We start from the raw sequence: 17,254 nt of genomic DNA, 5'->3' as shown, positions 1-17,254 counted from the left end.
GATTAGCTCCTGGTATGCTGAACTTAAGGAGCCCATGAAAGCAATATGAGCTGAAAGAAAAGATTTGAGAATCACGGGCATAGGTGGTAGATGAGATGAAGAGAATGACTAACATGTCCTGAGATGGTAGGAGTGAGAAGGCCGAAAACCCTGGGGAATCTAAGCCAACAACACTACATTTTCCCTTAATTAAAATGTGCAGAGACCCAGGTGGAGTAGAGACTGCGCATTGCCTTTCATGACCATTCTCTTATCTTTCTGAGTAATAAAAGCTTTGAATTTTTTAATCATTGCTGCCCAGCTGAGACCACATTTTCTAGTCTCTCTTGTAGGTTGGCAAGATCAGGTGACTTAAGTTTGACCAAAGAAACATAAATGGAAACGTTCTATATAAATGCTAGGAAGATTCTCAAAAGCAGGAAGGCATGCTCTTCTTTAGTTCTTCCTCCATTCTGATGCCTGGAACACTGATGTAATGGCTGGAGCTCTGGCAGATCCCCAGGACCATGAAAATGATGGCAGAATGGAGGAGAGGACAAAGCACACATCCCTCTTGACTGCAGACACACCAGAATGCCTATCTCCTGCTGGGAAGGGGAAGATTTCTCCCCACTACCCATCTAGAGAACTTTAACTTGGTCTAATAATTAAACTGACACCAGACAGATTATCAGGAGAAATTAACCAATTGAATGCACAGAGGTCTCATAGATATGCTGTAGGCATGCTAAGTCATTTTAGTCATATCTGACTCTTTGTGACCCTATGGACAGTAGCTCCCTTGGCTCCTCTGTCTATGAGATTCCCCAGGGAAGAATACTGGAGTCGGTTGCTATGTCCTCTTCTAGAGGATCTTCCCAACACAGGGATCGAACCCATGTCTCTTACATCTCCTGCATTGGCAGGCAGGTTCTTTACCCACTGAGCCACCAGGGAAGCCCGCTTATAGATACAAAACCCCTGAAATGACCAAAGCAAGCTATTTATTATCATTTTTAGACAAAGAAACAATTATTTACCAAGATCTAACAAAACAAAAAGGCTTGTGTTTGGGGCAGAAGACTAGTGAAGTAGTAACTGTTTATAGAGCTTTCTTAGCCTTGAATTCCCTAACTGCTGACAAGGACGCTTCCTATCCTCCTCCTAGAGGGAGGACACCTTCACATGGGAGATTTATTTTCAGCTATTTTAGGGCAAAAGAGGGAGGTTAGAGTGTTTTTTAAGTATATATCATTTTTTTTCCTACCAGTTGTTTCTAAAGTAACTTTATTTCAAAACAATCAACATGCCACTGAGGCGTATTTGGGGGCAGACTGCCCTGGGCCCCAACACTTTCTATGTGAGGGACAAATAATACGAATATTTCTTTTTTGATTGTCACTATTAATTTGCATGTGCAGTTTATAGTCATCTTAATTTAATCTTAATTGATATAACAGGCAAATATCAATAGAAGAAAATGTTTTAGCTTTTTAAAAGAATGATCTTACTGGGTTACTGAACATTTTCAGCAAGGCATCCACAACCCCATAGCCCAACACTGAAAATCCTTTATTAAATGCAAAACCTAGTGGGATACTTCCAAGGCAATGAAGAAACTAGCTTTTCTTTATGGTCCATTGTCTCATTCTACATCACTGCAATTGTCAGCAATGGGAGTCAAACTGTAATCATAATGCCTGTGATACTTAAGGTGTTAATCACAGCAAATTGAATTTAAAGAATTACGAAAGGTATATTGTTCTAGTATGTTTAATTCAGTGAGGAGGTTAGTATTTTATCTTTACAAAATATTGCTCTACATAGCATGGAAGTTACCTGAGCTAAAAGAGCTGCCATTTCTAATGCCAGGTCCCTGTTCAGAGGAAAAAGTCCATTTACTATTTGGTCATTTGTCTGATACATTAACAGCAACTTTTCTCTATCAGTCTCTCCTCGAACTTGCATTGAGAAATATAATCTGTAAAAAAAGAGGACATTTTTGATTAAATGATATACTTACAAAAGAAGAAGGTAAAGAGAAATCCAGAGGACTGATACGGGGTCGTTCTAACAATAGTTCTCTCAGTGATACAAACTTAGATCATTACGATCTGTTGATGACCTCTATTTCTATTCTTTATAACATTTACCAGCAAACTGAGAAAAACTGCTCTGAAGCTGAGCTTGAGGGGTGCTTCTGTGCTATTTTTATGCCCTGAAATACCTTAGCTGCTACTGAGGAAGGACCTGATACCAGTGGGCTGTATAAACCCAATTTTAAGAACACTCATGATCTTTCCTACACACCATGGACATAACAGGGAATAGGAAATGAAGGTTTCAATTAAAAATCAATGTCAGATGAGACCAGGCACGTTCAGGGTGGTATGGCAAAACCAATACAATATTGTAAAGAAAATAAATAAATAAAACTGAAAAAAAAATCAATATCAAATGGTCAAACAGGGGCAGTTTTCTCCAGGAATCTAAAAGATAGTATATCTATCTAAAAGTAATTGCACATTTAAAGGTTTTGACTTTTTTTTTTTTTTTTTTTTTTTGGCCACATTCTGATAAACAGCCCTAGGATCTCAAATAGTTTACAGGCTATCATTATTCCTTGTTGAAATATGATCTGGCTTTTGTTCGCCTAGGTCTTCATCGATTCAGTGACCCTCTGTATTTAATCGCTGTACTGTCTCTTTGTTCTTTTAAATTAAATTTATTTATTTGCTGTGTCGGATCTTCGATGCATCATGCCGAATCTTCTTTGCACCATGCAGATCTTTCTTGCGGCACGTGGAGTCTCTCTAGTTGCGGTGCGAGGGCCCCAGTAGTCGCAGTGCACCAGCTTAGCTGCCCTGCGGCATGGGGGATCCTAGTTCCCCAACCAGGGATTGAACCCGTGTCCTCTGTATTGCAAGGAAGAGTCTTAACCACTGGACCACTAGGGAAGTCCTGTGCCATTTCTTTATATGAGGTTTCTAAGGGTCTGACTCTAGGCTGCAGAGCAGGCAGAGAGCCCTGTGCACACTGTAGGTGCTGCGAGAGTGCGGCGGTAAGCAGCACAGTGACACACCTGAACAGTCACGACAACACCGCGGCAGGAAGAGAGAGGTTTACATCCGACAGCTGTCGGGTGTGTGCTCAATTAACTATAACTGGATTTCCAGCCTTTTTTCCTCCATCCACTTAAGGGGAGGACACACTATCATCAGTTACAAAATTTCTCATGGTAATTATCTCAAACAGCAAGAAATGAGAGGGGAGCAGGTCAGAATCTCAGGGGAAGCATGGGGGGTGTACTTTGAAAAGCACTTCTTCCCCACCGTTCTGGTAATTCTTTCTGTTCACGCCAGCTTCAGAATCACTGGCCTGGGCCATCATTCAGAGTGCTTTCTTGAAAAAAATAATTATCTGTGTCTGCATGCTGGCAAACTGTTAACTGTAGAAGAACAAGGCTGGGTAACAGAAATAGATTCTAAATTCAAATCATGTCGGCAAAGCGATAAAGAACAAAAAGAATAAAATTTAAGATGAAAGCCCTCCTTTTCTGACATGTGAACATTTTTGTACTTAGCATATTTCCTTCACTTGAAGTTAAGAACTATGTCTTACTCATCACTATCATGCACTAGGGTTTATTTAGCTAAGTGTAGCCACTGGAAGCTCTATACAGTCAGCAAAAACAAAACCAGGAGCTGACTGTGGCTCAGATTGTGAACTCCTTATTGCCAAATTCAGACTTAAATTGAAGAAAGTAGGGAAAACCACTAGACCATTCAGGTATGACCTAAATCAAATCCTTTATGATTATACAGTGGAAATAAGAAATAGATTTCAGGGACTAGATCTGATAGAGTGACTGATGAACTATGGATGGAGGTTTGTGACATTGTACAGGAGACAGGGATCAAGACCATCCCCATGGAAAAGAAATGCAAAAAAGCAAAATGGCTGTTTGAGGAGGCCTTACAAATAGCTGTGAAGAGAAGCAAAAAGCAAAGGAGAAAATGAAAGATATAAGCATCTGAATGCAGAGTTGCAAAGAATAGCAAGGAGAGATAAAAAGGCCTTCCTCAGCAATCAATGTAAAGAAATAGAGGAAAACAACAGAATGGGAAAGACTAGAGATCTCTTTTAAGAAAATTAGAGATACCAAGGGAACATTTCATGCAAAGATGGGCTCAATAAAGGACAGAAATGGTATGGACCTAACAGAAGCAGAAGATATTAAGAGGTGGCAAGAATACATAGAAGAATTGTACAAAAAAGATCATGACCAAGATAATCACAATGGTGTGATCACTGACCTAGAGCCAGACATCCTGGAATGTGAAGTCAAGTGGGCCTTAGAAAGCATCACTAGGAACAAAGCTAGTGGAGGTGATGGAATTCCACTTGAGCTATTTCAAATCCTGAAGGATGATGCTATGAAAGTGCCGCACTGAATATGCCAGCAAATTTGGAAAACTCAGCAGTGGCCACAGTACTGGAAAAGGGCAGTTTTCATTCCAATCTCAGAGAAAGACAATGCCAAAGAATGCTCAAACTACCGCACAACTGCACTCATCTCACATGCTAGTAAAGTAATGCTCAAAATTCTCCAAGCCAGGCTTCAGCAAGACGTGAACCGTGAAATTCCAGATGTTCAAGCTGGTTTTAGAAAAGGCAGAGCAACCAGAGATCAAATTGCCAACATCCGCTGGATCATGGAAAAAGCAAGAGAGTTCCAGAAAAACATCTATTTCTGCTTTATTGACTATGCCAAAGCCTTTGACTGTGTGGATCACAATAAACTTTGGAAAATTCTGAAAGATATGGGAATACCAGACCACCTGACCTGCCTTTTGAGAAACCTGTATGCAGCTCAGGAAGCAACAGTTAGAATTGGACATGGAACAACAGACTGGTTCCAAAGAGGAAAAGGATTATGTCAAGGCTGTTTATTGTCACCCTGCTTTTTTAACTTATATGCAGAGTACCTCATGAGAAACGCTGGGCTGGAAGAAGCACAAGCTGGAATCGAGATTGCTGGGAGAGATCTCAATAACCTCAGATATGCAGATGACACCACCCTTATGGCAGAAAGTGAAGAGGAACTAAAAAGCCTCTTGATGAAAGTGAAAGAGGAGATTGAAAAAGTTGGCTTAAAGCTCAACATTCAGAAAACTAAAATCATGGTGGCATCTGGTCCCATCACTTCATGGGAAATAGATGGGGAAACAGTGGAAACAGTGTCAGACTTTATTTTGGGGGGCTCCAAAATCACTGCAGGTGGTGACTGCAGCCATGAAATTAAAAGACGCTTACTCCTCGGAAGGAAAGTTATGACCAACCTAGATGGTATATTAAAAAGCAGAGACATTACTTTGCCAACAAAGGTCCATCCAGTCAAGGCTATGGTTTTCTCAGTGGTCATGTATGGATGTGAGTTGGACTGTGAAGAAAGCTGAGTGCCGAAGAATTGATGCTTTTGAACTGTGGTATTGGAGAAGACTCTTGAGAGTCCCTCGGACTGCAAGGAGATCCAACCAATCCATCCTAAAGGAGATTAGTCCTGGGTGTTCACTGGAAGAACTGATGCTGAAGCTGAAACTCCAGTACTCTGGCCACCTCATGCGAAGAGTTGACTCATTGGAAAAGACCCTGATGCTGGGAGGGATTGGGGGCAGGAGGAGAAGGGGACAACAGAGGATGAGATGGCTGGATGGCATCACTGACTCGATGGACATGAGTTTGGGTAAACTCTGGGAGTTGGTGATGGACAGGGAGGCCTAGCGTGCTGAAATTCATGGGGTTGCAAAGAGTCAGACACGACTGAGCAAGTGAACTGAACTGAACTGAGCCACTGGAAGGTTTCTGGTAAAAGTTTGAATTGGTAATACAATAGGAGGGAGAAAAGAACCAAATGTTCAAATGGCTACAGACAAGAAGAGCTCAAGTGCATCTTCTATCATTTCTGGCATGCCAGTAAGACAGCCCCTGGGAAGGGAAGATGAAGCACTATGGGCACAGAAGAGAAAAACAATTCCAGACACACATATAGGAACACAACTTGTAGGAATCATAGGCTCAAGCGCCTAATGTAACAGTTTGGGCTCCAACAACTATAAAGGGATTTGGAGAGAATGTGGAGAGGAACTAACGAGTCCCCAAAATGATAAAGAAGTCAGAAAATCAAATCCACAGATCTTGAATAGGAAAGGTCTCAGGGACCATGATCTAAGTCTGTCCCAATATGACTAGCTTCCAACTGCTCCCCAACCCTGAGGGGGTTGGAAGCAGAGAAGTGGGGCTTCTGTCACAGAAGGAGGGCACACGTTGCCCAGCAGGGGCATTCCCAAATGCCCTCACTTGACATCGAGGAAACAATACCGTGTAATGGGAACCACATCACTGTGTGGACCAGTATCAGCAAACACACACCACTCCAAATGGGGCAGAGCTCTCCCAGTACTGCTGGGTAACCCTTTAGCTAGCCTCCAGCCAGCTCCAGATTTCAGTCCTCAGAGCATGTATTTCCTATTGCCTTTCTCATCACCACGTAAACCTATTGAGAAAGCAGCTTGCCTTCACTCCCCCTTCACCTTCCTTCACTCTGTCCACCATGGCCTGCTGATAACACTACAAAACCTGCAATTGTGACCGGTCCCGCCTTCCCTGTTCTCCTCCGGCCTCTACGGCCACTCCTGTGCTCAGAAGTCATCATTCTGCGAAGCCTTCCTCTCTGCTCCCACAACATCTTGCACACAAACATGTTATATTCACAGTAAGAGCAAATATCATTGGGGCATCTACTGTGTAAGCAGGCCCTGATCCAACTGCTTTACATCTGCTAACATTTAGTCCTTCAGGTGACCCTAAGCAGGTACTGTTTTCATCTCCATTTCATGTCTAGGGGGCCTGAGGCCCAGAGATGGTGAGTGACTTGCTCATGGCCACAGAGCGAGTGGGGGAGCCAGGATGCCAATCCAGCAGTTTCTCTACAGAGGCCATGTTCTTCACTGCTCCGCTAGAGTGTGACTGCCATGGCATTAGTCACATTACTAAGAATTCATGTCTTACATGAGCTCTAAGACTCCAGAAGGCAGGAAACATCTATTCACCTTTGAATCTCTAGGGCTTCAATAAGACCTGGTACTGGCAGACACTGGACAGATGTTTATGGCATGAATGGATAAATGAATGGTGGTGAGAGTTGAAAAATATGGAAATTATTTGCCAGAAAAACCTTGAAAAACCCTTCTGTAGCCTTGGGTAAATGGTATAACTCTCTAAAGCTTCAGTTTCCTCTGAAACATAAGATGGAGAGGATGATAATACTGAGAGGTGCTGTTAGGATTAAATGAGATGATGCACATAAAGAGCTCAGCACAGGGCCTGGTATATGCTTAAGTGCTCAATAAATATTGGTGGTCATTATTACTACTACTATGATGATGATTCTTCTCTAGAGGTCTTTAGACTCACAAGAGTCTCTTCAAACAGGAAACTTTTTTTTTTTTTTTGGTGTGAACACAGCTGGAAGAAATGGGATAAACTAGATGACCTGTCAAGAGGCTTCTTGGTTTAGGATTCAATATACACGCTCTCCCAGTGCACTAAAGGTGGCAGAGATGGGAACCTTAAACTATGCTCCAGAAAATAATAACAACACAGAATTATTGATAATAAACTTTTGTTTCAAAGAGGGGAGAAAGAAGAGCTGTTCTCTGCAGGGAAAGACCCTTGCCAGCTTAGTTTTGTTAAAAACATGCCTTGATTTTAGAATTTCAAATAGACAGTAAGAAACCAAATTAAATAAGTGTTTTATTAATAAATATGAATAGAATTTAAACATTACCAAATAGCTTTATTACCAGAGTTTTCCAAATGAGAACAAGTTCAAAACCTATTAATTAGATCTTTAACCTCTAATCTAAATAATTAAAATTCTATAAATTACTAAACATAAATAAAAATTCCATGATAAAGAGAGGTGGTGCTTTAGTTTTGCTTATCACTGTGCTGCTTGACAGATGAGGAATCAAGTCTGTAGCCGTGTGGTAGGTCACAGCCAGTTCCCCTCCCAACTGTGTCACTGGGCATTAGGGCTCATTTCCTAAGCTATTTATACACATATGCAAAGCATGATCACATTTAGAAACAGTACTTACTCATAGCTGTGGCTACCCAGCCATTTCAGATTCCTGTTAAAAATTTAACCTTATAGCTGAGTTGCTTTTCTTCTGATGTCAAAGATACTGTCATGAAATTTTTGTTGTTGTTGTTGTTGTTAACAAGGCAATGTGTTATTCATGACTGTTTTTGTCCTTCCTGGTAGAGTTTGCTAGAGCTGGCACATTATTCTTATGTCTCTTTCAGACCACTTTTCTCCATTTCATCCATTTCATTTTGGTTCCAACTGTGGCCATCATAGTCAAAATCAGTATGTATTCAGCATTCATAAGATATGCATTATTAGCAATAGTCTTAGACATGGACTTAATTCCATTTAGTGCCAACAAAACCAAATGAGAATTCCTGAACCTCTTCTAAGTACATTAAAAAAAACAAGCAGGTCAGGTCCAGGAGCTGGCTTCCTTCCACAAAAGATACAGGCAGCAACATGGACCTCTGGATCAGTGCTTCTCCAAGCACTTAGCATGAGTAAGAATCACCTGGAGAATTGTTAAAACACAGACTCCGGGGCCTTTTCCCCAGAGATTCTAATTCAATAGGTCTGCAGTGGGATCAAATAATGGGCATTTCGATGTGTTTCCATGTGATACTGAAGCTGCAGATCCGGGACCCACACTTTGAGAATCACTGCTCCCAGTGACCACAGAACTAAAACAACCATCTAGAAGGTCCATAACTTCCAGCTGTTGTTTCGTGCCAGTCACCAAAGGGCCAGAGTGGGAACAGGTTCCTCCAGGACTAGAGCCTGTTCGATTTCTACTACCTAAGTAATCCTGCATATCTCTAGGAGTACGGGATTTTAAAACCTTAGATACCAAAGCTCAACAGTCACTGTCTCATTACCCAGAACTCTCGTGAATCACTCAGCTCATGAATCCCTGAACAGAGAAGCTCTAGTGGCTCGTGTGCAAAGTCGCTTCCGTGATGCCCAACTCTTTGCGACCCTATGGACCTTAGCCAGCCAGGCTCCTCTGTCCATGGGGTTGTCTAGGCAAGAATACTGGAGTGGGTTGCCATTCCCTTCTCCAGGGGATCTTCCCGACCCAAGGATTGAACCTGTATCTCTTAGGTCTCCTGCATTGGCAGGCGGGTTCTTTATTACTACCACCACCTGGACCTTTTATTCTCAAAGGAGTCTGTTCAAACAGTGGTGGCCTTTTAGTGGCTGAGTGTATGAGAGGAATCCACAGTATGAATGCACAATATTTATTTAACCATTCTCCTACTAATAAACATGTGTCCCTTAACATATGTATTTTTCACTGTTATAAAAATTACTGGAATACTCTTGCCCACTTATGTGGGTATTTCTCTGGGATCAATGATCAGAAAAAGCAATCCTGAACTGGATCAAAGGCTGTTACATTCTTTCTGTTATATAGTACCTTTAGTTCTTACATCCCAATATCAGAGCTAGGAACATATTCCAAAAGTAGGCCTCTAAAAATTTTAAAGTCAAGACTATAGCAATAATTGTACCAGGCTCTTACTCTGATATCTTAGATCCCTTATTTTATGAAGTATAAGAGTCAAATAAAAGAAGCAAAATACATTTTTTATTTTTGTTGTTGTTGTACAGTTAATATGACCTGGTCAGTGAACACTGTTTGTTAAATACCACCTTCTGCTCACACATGGAAGAAAATAAGTTTCTTTAAAAAAAAAAGAATAAAGAAAACCCTAGTTTCTGACCATATGCTAAAGTCTATTAAAACTGTACCTGTTGTGGGCTTCTCTGGTGGTCCAGTGGTTAAGAATCCACCTGCCAATGCCAGACACACAGGTGTGAACACTGGTCTGGGAAGATCCCACATGTCGAGAGGCAACTAAGCCCATGCACCACAACTACTGAGCCCATGTGCTCTAGAGCCTGTGCTCTGCAGCAAGAGAAGCCATCACAATGAGAAACCCGTGTATCGCAACTAGAGAGTGGCCCCTGCTTGCCGCAACTAGAGAAAGTCCTTGCAGAGCAACAAAGAACTGGCACAGCCAAAAATAAATAAAGAAATACTCAAGTAAGTTTTATTTGTTGAGAAAGTACGTGCTCCAGTCCTACCAGCTCTTTCCCAGTTCCTGAAACACTGCTCAGCCTCCCTCCACAGGCTTTGTACATCCTTTTCCACCCGTTTCAATGCTTTCACTCTCAGCCTCCTTCTGACCTTGACCTAAGCATCATTTCCTCAAAGAAGCCTCCCAAAGTCTCCAGTCTAGGACAGGATTCTTGTTAAGTGCTCTCACACAGCCATGTGCTTTTCTTTCAGAGAAAAATTAGCAACCATCTTCCTCACTAGCCTGTAAATTCCCAAAGATCAGGGATTGTGTGTGTGTTTATCATTTCATCAAAAGCATCCAGCTAAGTGCTTATAGATGAAGCTCAATAAATACAGAGGAAGAGAGAATATGAAAGAATAAGAATGAATGAATATGAACATACCACTTCTAAAAGACTTGGATAAACAAACAACTCTTATTACAGATCTGCAGTAGGATATTTGAATATTCAGTCTTATGGAAAAAATGTAATATTAGTGTTAAAGGAAATTTTGAAAGTGAAAAACTGTATCAACTACCCTAAGAGAGCAACAACTTTTTTCCTTATAGTTTTCTTCTAATCTTTGTCCAAATACATATTTTTATAAAATATAATTATTCATGATATTTAAAGAATACAATTAGAGACAAAATTTTAGGTGACAGTTTCTTCCTACAGAAATAGAGCTACCATTTTAGGAAAACATATAAATAAATATAACTTTTAAGGCTATTAGACAGGAAACTAAATTTTAGGTGCATGATTTAAAAGTAAGTGTATACTCTTACTTTGGCACTTGGCGACGGTATTACACACCTGTTTTTATAAGTGAGACGAACAGTTCTCGTACCTTCCCATTTTCCAGGCTGCTGTTCTTTAGAAGCCTGTTCCCATTTGGAGATAATGTCACAAATCTAGAAGGGAAGCAGAAAATGGAGACTCATAATGTTTTTCACATTGGGTATTTTTTGAAGACAACCATGTCTACAGACTGAAAATTTTCAATTAGTGCAATCAAACCAAATGGACTGAAGCTTTCTGTTTTAAGCTTCTGCAGCTCTGAGTTTAGAATTTAATTATAAATCACTCTTTGGTCCTCTTATCCTTTTGGACACACATTAACTTTGGACTATGGCCATGAATTTTTTACTCAAAAAGGAAACTTAATGAAGGACTGCATGAGACTGGAAACAAGAAGATTCCAGGAATTTTTTCATGATTTAGTCACTGAAAAGCAATTTTTCCACCTTCTGAGTTTAAAAAGATTGGAATAACTGAAGTTATACCAAAGAATTCTGAAATATAATGTTAAGGTTCTTGGGGAAAGAACAAAAATTCTTCAGGAACAAGATAAATTTAAAAAATCTTGTCCTTTACAGAATTATAAATAAAAGTTTTTAAAATTACAGGGTAAGCAAGTATTCACCAAAGCCCCTAATATTTATTTACTCAGCTCAAGTCAACCAAAAATACTAGCTTATCTTCTTGATCAATTATTAAAAGTATTCAAGAAATGTCTGTCTCAAAAATTTACATTTGGAATTGTTGATCTGAACAGGATATACTTGAAACTGCAAAGAAAAAGACATTCATTTATCTAGATGCCTCAAAATGCTGCTGAAGAAACAGGTGGGAGTGGGGTGGAAATCCTATCTTCTGACCAGCACTCCTAAGGAACTAAGTATGAGTTTTAACATATCGCATATTTAACCCATGGAGATCCAACAGATCATTCTGCAAATGGAGCTGGGCTTTGGGGACTGAAATGAAAGTACTGATGTTTTATATGCTCTAAACTCATGGGTGCATTCCTTGCCTTGCCCCAAATATTTCATCTCTAAATCAGAGAAGTGCCTTTACTCCATAACAAGGTGCTTACTCCCAAGAGCAATAAGGACCACGTCAAGTAAGAGGATCCAGACCTGGTTCCAGCTATTTGATTTTTCATTCTAGGCCTCAGTTTCCTCATCTGCAAAATAAGTGGGTTATTTCTCTAAGGTTCCTTATGGTTCTATATCCTGTGCTTTTTAATCACTGCCATTGCTAGATGGAAACTTCATTAAAGCTATTTTACTATGACCCAGAAAACATTTTTAAAGAATCTTCCAATTCTCTGTCTTTGCTCATGATCTTCCCTATGTCTGGAACTGCTTCTTTATTTCCACAGGTGCATTTTCTTGTGTGTCTTAGTTGCTCAGTCATGTCTGACTCCTTGCGACCCAATGGACTGAAGCCAGCCAGGCTCTTCAGTCCATGGGATTCTCCAGGCAAGAATACTGGAGTGGGTTGCCATTTCCTTCTCCAGGGGATCTCTCCGACCCAGGGACTGAACCTGGGTCTCCCACATTGCAGGCAGTTTCTTTACCATCTGAGCCACCAGGGAAGCCTGGTACATTTTCTACCAGTCAAAGTCCAGCTGAGATCTTCCCTAATTTCCACTGAATGTAATCTTTTCCTCTAGAATGTTCACCACATTCTTAAACTATTTATCATTTTCAATTTTAAGGTTATCAGTGTATAAAGCTACTCTTCCCTAAGCAGATTAGAAGTTCACTATGCACAGGGAATATTTCTGTTCCTTCTTTATATTCCCCAAAGGGTCTGCTCCAGCTCCTGGGACACAATGTGTGTGCGTGAGTGTGCAGCCATGTCCACTTTTGGCAACCCTATGGACTGTAGCCTGCCAGGCTCCTTTGTCTGTGGAATTTTCCAGGCAAGAATATTGGAGTGGGTTGTCATTTACTACTCCAGAGGATCTTCCTGACCCAGAGATCAAACCTGCATCTCTTGTATTCCCTGCACTGACAGGCAGATTCTTCACCACTGTGCTACCCAGGAAGCCCTGGGACACAATATACAGTTAAATGGATACTGCTGAGTGAATGAATAAAATGGAAACCCATTTTATTAGAGCTTCCATACCTCCACTCTTTCTACCTTAATGTTTAGGGTATTATTACTATTATTAATCTTCTTCCTCTCTCTAACACGTAGGATGTATGTGTGTGAGGGGTTTCCCTGGTGGCTCAGTGGTAAAAAAATCTGCCTGCCAATCCGGGAGATATGGGTTTGATCTCTGGGTCGGGAATATCCCTTGAAGTAGGAAATGGCAACCCACTCCAGTATTCTTGCCTGGAAAATCCCATGGACAGAAGAACCTGGTGGGCTACAGTCTATGGGGTCACAGAAAGTCGGACATGACTTAGCAGCTAAACAACAACAACAATGTATGTGTGTACAGATTTTATTCAGAATTCCTTGGCTTCAACAAAGTCCAACAATATTTTTTTATCATGAAGATTAGATTGCTTATATTTTTGGAAAATTCTTGAACTAAAACTTTTTGCAAATAGCAGAATAACTTCTTTGCTGTTTGCTGGGTCTGCCTCCTTAAAAGGAGTTGGTTTTACCTTGATGTTTCCTTGAAGACAATGCTCTAAATCCCGGCCGGAAGGATCATCTGTGAACAATGCAAATCCAGACTGTGCTGGCTTCCTCATCCCTGTATCTTGGTTCAAAGTATTCAAAAACTCTTCCACTGTGGTGGATGCATCAAATCCAACTACCTAAACAGAAACAACATAGTCCTTCTCTTAAAAGGTACACACATTTCAAACCTAGATTTCAGGGGGTAAACAGGGCATACCTGATGCATGATTAATGATAACATATATTTATCTAGGTGCTTTAACTTTTTTTCAAAGTTCCACTGGAGAAAATTAATGTCATCTTAGTCATTAGCCTGACATAAGAATTCCTGGCTTCAGCCAACAGACATGAATTCAAAATAGAAAGATCATTTGACAGCTATAAACTTCTTGCAGAGATATTATGCTGGCCCATTATGAACTACAGAACAGTATGTAATCTTCAAACAAAGGGAAAAAAAAACAAAAGAGAAATACACTTAAACATATGAACACTTTTAGCATTCAATTTTTGTTTCTTTAATATGCAGTTAAGTATCTGAATTCCATGATAAAAGGCTTAGAGCTACAAAGACTAATTGCCAGCTTTGGAATGTTTGCTTCAGTTAATAGGCAATCACCTAGATGTGAGTTGGAAGGGCCTGGACAGTTTTTCTGGAGAATTCCTAAGATGTGGAGACTTTAAAGGGACTAAACCTGTACACACCCCATGTCAGTAATCATTTTCTCACCTAGCCAGTACACTGCTGGGGGAAGCCCTCAACTGAAGTACTTTTGCTTTTCTCCATCAGAATTATAATGGTAATGAAAATCCTCCCTTATTTTATTCAATATGGATTTTTTAGCATGCATCCTTTTTTAGCAAAACTGTTTCAAAACTCAACTGTCCTGACAGGAAATCTAATATATTTGCATGTTTATCATTGCCAGCTGCTGACAGAAGTAGGGTGACAGGCCCACCTCTCAACACCACAGAGGTCATACACAGGATTCTGGACTAAGCATGTGTTTACTGGATAGAAAGTCTAATCTACCTGATATATTCCATTCATGAAGTGCACAGGGATACTGAAGGGCAAGGAATGATGATATGGGTTTCGAAGAAGGGTGGAAAGAATCTCCATTCTTGAGGGTCTTGCTTCTCGATCTCCATTCTGTTGTGTTCTTTCTACACATCTCTGGCAGTAAATGGCATATTTTCCAAATTCTGTCCTATAATACAAAACTTAAGATAAAACCTAAGAATAAATTTAATTAAGATATATGAAACCATTAAGGAAACTTCCCTTGGTGTACATTATTACAATGTATCATGCTAATGTTGACAGCATAATATTATATTATCATTATTGAATGATAATATTAACTGCTATATTAATATACATTAATATTAGACAATGTTAATTATCATAATCACAATAATATAAAATTAATATTATATAATGTTGATATATATTAATATAATATTATCATCATTGAGTGATAATATTAACTGCTGTCACTTTTCTCAAATTCTAGTGTCTTTACTTTCACCACCGACTAAACCAGACTTCCCACAAAGCAATCTTCATCGTTATTGTATTATTATTATTATAATCACAAAATAAATTTTAAAATACCAGACATTACATGGTCAACATATAGTGATTATATTAACAAATATAAATAAAATAACTGTATAAAGACTGCTGCTGCTGCTGCTGCTAAGTCACTTCAGTCGTGTCCGACTCTGTGCGACCCCATAGATGGCAGCCCACCAGGCTCCCCCATCCCTGGGATTCTCCAGGCAAGAACACTGGAGTGGGTTGCCATTTCCTTCTCCAATGCATGAAAGTGAAAAGTGAAAGTGAAGTCGCTCAGTCGTGTCCTGACTCCTAGCGACCCCAGGGACTGCAGCCTACCAGGCCCCTCCGTCCATGGGATTTTCCAGGCAAGAGTACTGGAGTGGGTTGCCATTGTCTTCTCCGTATAAAGCCTAGAATAGGATAACTTAAGAAGTGCATGATGAAGAGAGTTCTCTTTTGAAGAACACAGAGGTTAATGCCATTTCTGCTGAGCAAGATAAGAAAATATCTTCAAACAAAAATAAAAATGTATTTTCCTTGGGACTTCCCTGGTGGTCCAGTGGCTAAGATCTGTGCTCCCAATGCATGGGGTACTGGTTTGATGTGGTCAGGGGACTAGATCCTACATGCCACAGCTAAGACCTGGCTCAGCTAAATAAATAAATAAATATTCCTTCTTTATAAAACATGTACTTCTTTAAAAATGTTAAGCCTTAAACAAAACCACTGGGGTAACTAAATCCTGTAAAAGCTGGATAGAGATCTTATTTGTCCTTATTTGTTACATATAATTTTCATTTCACTTATAAAACCAGATTGATAATATACCTAAATATATGTGCATTCAAGTGCCTTTTAGGTGGGCTTTAAAATCTCACCTTTGTAGGGGGCGGGTGGTTCTCAGTGACTACCATTGTAATCACATGACCTTGATGACAGAGTCTTCAAAAATATATTATGAGCTGGAAGATATTTTCCTACTGTTTCCAAGCTGTTTTTTCGTTTCATCGTTTGTTTGAGTCCCAGAATCTATTTAAACAACCTAATATGAACCTCTTGGACAAAATGATCCCAATCACCCTTGGCTGGGCACCCTAGGCCCCACTGTAAGAAAGCCATTCTAACAGTGAATTGGAAAAGTCTTTTTCAAAGGAGTATAAATTCTGAGGCAATTCAAATACATATAATTATAAAAGGTAGGAAAACTATCAGAGAAGTCTTCTACATAAAAGAATTAAATGTGAAGAAAATAGTAATAGAAAAAATAAGGAAACAAAATAATTGCTTTTATTGGATGAACACCCACTAAGGATAAGACATTCATACTTGAAATGTACATAGACTTTTAACTTAAAATATTCTTTGTCAGCTTTTCAAGCTTTTAGTGCAACCTTCCATAAGAGATTTAACGTAACAAAGGAAATATCTTTCTAGCTCTGCATAAATGATAACCAAAGGCTTCCTGTATCAACATTTGTTTCACACATTCTTCCACAAATGTACCTGGCAGGTTACTAAATACCTATGATTTATTGCAGACAGAGAGGCCACATAAATGGTGCAGTTGGCTAGAACTCTGCATACCTGGAGTCTGCATTTCTCTTTAGGTGGAGCCTGAGGAGCCACAGGAAAGGATGATGGGGAAGGAAGAGCCCAACACAGAGCGCCAAGAGTTGCCAGCCCTGGACAAAGAGAAGCATCACAGGTCAGACACCATGTGGTCATCAGAGATCTAAGTCAGGGGGAGTGTGACTGAGAGAGGAGGTGACAGCGAAGGGATGATAATAGTCTTTCTTGATCCCAAAATGTTTTTGCTTTTTTCCACATAGACATCATCTCCTTAGAGCATTATAATACATAAAAGCATAAAAGCTTCATATTGGGTCAGAACCATAATCCATCTAGTTATGTATTCAGTTATCTACAACTGAGGTATCAGAGGATATCATATGGTAATCCTTTTTGATATTGCACAAGAAGGTTAGGGAAATTGTTCCCTTTTGTTCATTTATGTGTTAACTCCTTCACTGAAATATAAGTAATGGCAGTAAGAAAGGGCAAAT

General features: G+C 39.9%; 1 protein-coding gene across 7 annotated transcripts in view; it reads right to left on the bottom strand.

The window, feature by feature from the left end:
• The window catches only part of PLEKHH2 (pleckstrin homology, MyTH4 and FERM domain containing H2), a 104,305-nt gene that overhangs the window by 14,660 nt on the left and 72,391 nt on the right, over nt 1-17,254 (bottom strand). For 4 of the 7 annotated variants that reach the window (XM_006056802.4, XM_044925864.2, XM_044925865.2 and 1 more), the window contains 5 exons: nt 16,776-16,873; nt 14,661-14,838; nt 13,609-13,764; nt 11,015-11,112; nt 1,819-1,960 (listed from right to left, as the gene is read on the bottom strand). In XM_006056802.4, coding sequence (XP_006056864.2) covers nt 1,819-1,960; nt 11,015-11,112; nt 13,609-13,764; nt 14,661-14,838; nt 16,776-16,873 — 672 coding nt within the window. Of the gene's footprint in view, nt 1-1,818; nt 1,961-8,157; nt 8,390-11,014; nt 11,113-13,608; nt 13,765-14,660; nt 14,839-16,775; nt 16,874-17,254 lie in introns of those variants that run through there. The other 3 variants (XR_003102231.3, XM_025260942.3, XR_327413.4) reach the window with 3 other exon arrangements.

This window comes from Bubalus bubalis, chromosome 12, assembly GCF_019923935.1.
Source record: "Bubalus bubalis isolate 160015118507 breed Murrah chromosome 12, NDDB_SH_1, whole genome shotgun sequence".
In the NCBI taxonomy this organism is placed as follows: Eukaryota; Metazoa; Chordata; class Mammalia; order Artiodactyla; family Bovidae; genus Bubalus; species Bubalus bubalis.
The sequence above is the reverse complement of the archived record's forward strand: the minus strand, read 5'-3'. Positions and strand labels throughout refer to the sequence as shown.